Genomic DNA, 6000 nt, shown 5'->3' on the forward strand with positions numbered 1-6000 from the left:
ATAGTGTGGTGAATGTGCAGGTCACAACTTGTCCACCAGAGCGTTTTGGAGTTGTTAGATTGTGTATTTGATAAGTTTGATGAGGGAAACCAAGAAATTCCCTTAGCCTCCATAGCATAGCCCTGAGCAGCCTGCTGCTCAGCTCCGCCCCACCGTTCTAAAAAGAGCTTACACCGACAATTAAAGGCAACGAACCTACTGCTATGACTATAGCGATTATGGCGATGGGCCAATTTGCCAAAATGTTGAACTATCCCTTTAAAGGTCCAGTGTGGAAAATGGGGGGCATCCAGCATTCAGATTCTATGTATATATAAAAGAATGATTATAAGGCTACAAAAACCAAACCAATTTTATATTACAGTATAGCGATTATACACTTATAACAATATATTCATGGGCAGTATATTCAGATTTTGCCAGTAAACTTTGACAATCATTACACACTGGACCTTTAATGTGCTCTCTGCTCGACTGTTGAGGCCAAACAGTTGGAAGAAGACCGGACTAGAGCAGAAACACTGAAGGACATACCTGAAAGTGTCCAGTCACAGTTAGCTGTCAAACATGGGGCTGTCCTATAGCTGCTGATAGTTAAAGTTACAGCATCTAAGTGTGTGTGTGTGTATACCTGGTCAAATATGAAGCCGAACTCGTCAGGCCGCAGCGCCCCCTCTGGTGGGTTGGGTTTACCATAAACCAGACCAGGGGCCATACACGTCATGGTGCTGTCATTGACCACTGAACAGAACTGAAGGGGAGAGAAGACAGGTGTGATCAGGACCAGGTGTGACCAGGACCAGGTGTGATCAGGACCAGGTGTGACCAGGACCAGGTGTTTCTACGGTTTTGGTGTTCCAGTTCTTACATTGTTTGTTTCCACTCCTCCGTACTTGGCTCTGACTTTTGGCTCCTGGATGGTCAGCAGGTTGGTTCCTGTCACTGTAATCGGTGTACTGCCACTGTGCACACAAACAGACACACAAACACACGGGTTATAGATCAATACTGTGATTGATTAGTCCTGGGGAGGGTGTGGATGTGTGAGTATTTACTTGAGGATGGTCCAGTTGGGCTCGATGCTGGTGATGGTTGGGTCCTCTGTGTAGATGTACTTGGTCTCTGAACTCGTCACCTCAGCCCTGTCAATCATCAGGCGGATAGGGGCGGGGCCAGATCCTGACACGGAGGCGGGGGTAATGCAGATTATTTCTCGATTGGTCCGTCTGGCAGAGGGGAGGAGGGGGGGCGGGGGGGAGATACATTACACATCTTCATTCCTAAACAATATCTGAATTAAACTGATTGATCGATCGGAGTGATTGGATCCACACTGACTTGACGAACAAACACTCCTCCTTGTCGATAAAAACGGTGACGGTGCTGCCGGCGTCCAGATGTCGACCAGTCACCGTCAGCCTGGTCCCCCCGGAGACGGGACCCTTCTCTGGACGAACACGACTGAAACTGGGGCTCTGGAGGAGGAAGAGGAGGAAGAGGAGGAAGAGGGTGTACAAGGAGTTCATTATTCTCTGCACAGTTAAACACAGCTCGCTGTGACATGTAACAAAACATATTAATGTCTGAATCAAGCGCCGACCTCTGGAGCTGAAAAATATACTGAAGCACCAAACATTGTAGTTCCTCTAACGGCCACTAGTATGAGTGAATTCTTTATGTAACCCACCAGTTAGTTTACATTTTATCAGACTAAGTTATGTGTAATTGATGATGTGGCCTCTTCGACTGTCAGGTGGGGGAGTGTATGCTCGCCACAAACCATGAACTGAAATATCAAGCCCCTCCTCTTTGTCTATGTGTGGATGAGCTGGGAGTGGGGGGCGGAGTCAGACACCACCAAGACAGCAACAGTGGAGCAGCTCAATCTGATCTTAAAGGGATAGTAGCATTTTTTTAAAGTGGGGTTGTATGATCTACAAATAGCCCCTAAGTACTTTAATTGCAGTAGAAGACTCTCTGCACTCCTCCCGTTAGCAACGCCAGCCCATAGCCCTGCTCAGAGATTTACAACATTCTCTCCTGAGAACTTAAGTGAAATAAACTTTGTACAGAAGAATCTTGTGTTTCCAGTCTATTAATAGCAGCAGATCGAAGGTTTTTACATTCTAATGTTACTTCCAGCAGCATTTCTATGTTATCAGGTTCTACAGGGAGAGAAACAAGTGAAATCCTGTACAACAGCGGTGACAGTGTGACTCTGCTCCGGCGACAAAGCAGTAATAACAGCTTGTTTACTTCCTCCTACGAGCCAGAGTCTAATCAGCCTGTAATAATCTGTCCTCTCATCCCTCGGTGCTGCTGTCACACCGACACTCTCTCTGTCTTCGTCCCTCTCACGTATAAAAAGCCAATTACAAACGCAGCTGGGTGGATACAGGGACATGACGTTACAGCAGCTGGAGGTAACGCTGACAGTAACCTGGTTACTGAGTCCATGGAAACGCAGAAGCCGGTTCTTTTTTTTTTTTTTTTCTCTGACACTCACCACAAAGGAGTAAGTCTGGGTGGAGAGGGTCCGGTACTCGGCGCTGCAGACCCCGATGCAGAGCTCCACGGGACCGCCTGGGGAGTGAGGGAGCAGAGCCTCGGCCATGTCGCACACGATCCTGCACACACAAGAAGAGTCAGAACCTCCCACGCACTCAGTTACACACAGACACACACATTGGATTACTGGATTATCGTACAGTTGTTTGGTCCAATACCTTACTAGCCAACATCAGAAAACTGCAACTTATACAAAATAAAGCAGCACGTGTTGCAACAACTAAAATGCCATATATTTTGTATAGAAAATGATCTTTTAGTTCAAACATACATAATTACTCAACTCGACATGCTGCTGGAGGTTATTTTATTCTTTTGCACTCTCTCAAGGTACAGTATTATATAGAGCTACGAAGGAGTGGAATGCCCTTCCGAATTATGTTATACAACAAAGAAATACGGTTAGTTTTGAAATGAAACTAAGAGATTATTATTTCAACCGTAATTTTGGCCATTGGGTCTTGGCATCCTTGTTGTGTAGTGATTCAATGTAGGAGCGGATAATATAGTTAAGTGTTTGTATGTATGTATTAAGTATATGTTTTGAGTATGTGTTTTCTGTATGTATTTTTGTTTGTTTTTGTTTTTTAACTCATTGAGTGCCAACCACGTAATTTCTCGTTTTTCGTTCCCATGCGTTGAGTGCCAAAAGCGTAATTTTACGCTTTTTTGCTTTTTTTTAAATTATGAAAATAGACACTTTAACACAAACAGAGCACCTTTCATAAAAGACGCTGTATCTCCTTTTCTAGAAAAAAAAAGCAGGGATTTTGGTGAAACCCAGCCATGTTTAGCTTGACTTTTCTCAGGAACAGAGGCACGTAGAAAAAAACGGTTTGTGGCCACTTGAAGCAGAAAGTTTCACCTTTCAAATGAGCCACAGTATGTGTTGGTGGCAATAATATAGAATACACTGTGGCTCTACAAAAATAGTCAAAAATGGTCTAAATTGCCGGTACACTTGACTAAAACTTTGGAAAGGAGCACGGCACTCCATGAGCTAAGTATGTGTTGTGTGTTAATGGTTTGTATTTGTCATTTATGAAGATGAAAAGACCCCAGGAAGAATAGCTGCTGCGTGGCTAAAGCTAATGGGGATCGAAATAAACAAAACAAAACAAAAACACAATGACACACACTGACCTCTCAGCACTGATGTACTGTAGAGGGACAGGGTTACAGCGGACCCCGGCCACCTGGACGTGAGCGATCTCCTTCACCTGCAGACCCAGGTTCTCCCCTTCGATGGTCACCCGCGTGCCCCCCTCCCGCGGTCCTGTCAGAGGGTTAATCTGTGGGGGGAGAGGACCAACAGACCAGATGAGCAGGGCCGTTGTATAGGGGAGAAAGGTGATGATAATTCTAGGGGCCCAGCACCCAGTGGGGCCCATAAAAAACCCCAGTAGTCTAATCTTTGTATGACTGATTTATTCTGCATAAGACCCTGACTAATACTCATAGTACACTGTAAAAACTCAACATCTTTCCAAGAATATTTGTCTTATTTCTTGTCCAAATGTCTCATTTCTAGTCAAAGCTAATCTCTTTCCACTTAAAATAAGACTCATAACCTAAATATTAACTTTTTTTCGATAATTTTCACTTGTTTCAAACAAATTTTCACTTGAATTAAGTAGAAAAATCTGCCAGTGAAAGCATGTTTTTTGTGCTTGTAATAAGGAAGAAAAACTTGTTCCACTGTCAGATTTTTTCTACTTATTCCAAGTGAAAATATGCTTGAAAGAAGTAAAAAGTGTCTAAAAACAAGCTACTTTTAATATGATGTGTCTTATTTTAAGTATAATGAGATTTGTTTTGAATAGGAATTAGATTTTGACTAGAAATAAGACAAATATTCTTGGTAAGATACTTGAGTTTTTGCAGTGTAATGCTGCATTAGCATCAACACAAAGTAGGCTAAATAATACACGATAATACTAAAAAAATTGGAAAAGTTAGGGGGAGGGGCCCACTTTAGTATTCTTTAAGGGGGCCCAGAATTCCTAGCAACGGCCCTGCAGATGAGTATTGGTCTTTGATAACACAGCGGACTGGACAGAGAGCAGCCGGACCACACACACACACACACACACAAACACAGACTGGACCCCGGAGTGAGTCCCTGACCTTGGAGATGCGCGGGTGGCTGCAGCGCAGGTTGTGTCGGCCGTGGTGCATCCAGTTCTGTTCGGGGGAGGGGCAGTGCTGGTGCAGGAGGCACTTCCTGCTTTCAGTGCACCAGCCGCACTCGAAGGCGGCGGGAGCTTTGAGACACTGACCACAGCTGGAGCGCTGAGCCTCGCACTTATACAGCAAAGCTGACAATCACAACAACAACAACACACAATCAGTTTTGTTGATCGATTGATTATCAATCCTCATGGCGGCTGCTTGTACCCATACAGAGTGAATTATATGACATATCTGTCACTTGTCAGGAGATATTTTCCCATAAATACATGGTTATATAAGTTTAACATGAAGCATACACTGTAAAATGTTCATAAATATATATATGAATATCTGTATGATTTTTGTATGGAATAACATATCTGTTAATCATTTATTTAGTTTTTTTTATTGCAATTCATGCAAGATCATCACTTTATACTTGCATATATTATATTATATATTGCTAAATTAAATTCTGTATATGTGGATATACATTTAAAGTTGTTTCTAATAGATTTCATATATAGACATCAGACATCAGGTTTGTGTTGACTGATGATGATGATGATGATGATGATGATGATGAGGAGGAGCAGATTTTTACCTTTCATAGACGCAGGTTTGTCGATGAAGAAGTCTCCATCCCAGACGATAGAGAAATCCACGGGGAGGTCTCCGGCCTCGTCGCCCTCGTACCAGTACTGCAGAGACACAGAGACAGTTAAAGAGTTTGACACTTTTTAATTGGGAAACAGAATTCAATTCTGTGTTAATTATCATCATGCAGAGGGAAGAAATTTAATTAAGAAGAATCAGCGGAGACAAAGTAAACTGGGAGCTGAGGGCAACTTATTCAAAAATCACAGCAAGAATAAAAGTCAATAAGAGAAGCAGTACACGGTACAAGTGTATTGATAATGTATCAGAATTGTATTGTCTATGTATGGGAGCCAGGAAGAGAATCCACTCTTTCAATACGGACACGAAGGCTGAACTGGCTAAATGATTTCAAAACGTATCTTTATGATTCAGCCCTCATGGCACAGCTCAATATGCTCAACCTGCAGCTGCTCACTGGAGCTAACATGCTACATGCTAACAGACTTAACCACAGTAACAACCTTGCTCCATCATCACATAATCCTCCTACATAAATTATTCTCAGCTTCAGTTTAAGTATATAACATTGTCTCAAGGGGACAGTAGGTAGAGTTTAGGGCTGACCCGATTATCATATTTTGATAATCGAAGCTTCGCGGA

At 42.9% G+C, this 6000-nt stretch overlaps 1 protein-coding gene across 1 annotated transcript in view; it reads right to left on the reverse strand.

The window, feature by feature from the left end:
- plxna3 (plexin A3) overlaps positions 1 to 6000 on the reverse strand; it is a 152340-nt gene that overhangs the window by 21452 nt on the left and 124888 nt on the right. Inside the window, exons 14-21 of the mRNA XM_085780798.1 lie at positions 5345 to 5441; positions 4696 to 4886; positions 3712 to 3860; positions 2507 to 2627; positions 1339 to 1475; positions 1056 to 1226; positions 869 to 962; positions 632 to 751 (exon numbers count right to left, since the gene is read on the reverse strand). Coding sequence (XP_085636924.1) covers positions 632 to 751; positions 869 to 962; positions 1056 to 1226; positions 1339 to 1475; positions 2507 to 2627; positions 3712 to 3860; positions 4696 to 4886; positions 5345 to 5441 — 1080 coding nt within the window. The remainder of the gene's footprint in view (positions 1 to 631; positions 752 to 868; positions 963 to 1055; positions 1227 to 1338; positions 1476 to 2506; positions 2628 to 3711; positions 3861 to 4695; positions 4887 to 5344; positions 5442 to 6000) is intronic.

Source organism: Trachurus japonicus, chromosome 7, assembly GCF_045865225.1.
Source record: "Trachurus japonicus isolate A0001 chromosome 7, Traja_1.0".
Taxonomy (NCBI): domain Eukaryota; kingdom Metazoa; phylum Chordata; class Actinopteri; order Carangiformes; family Carangidae; genus Trachurus; species Trachurus japonicus.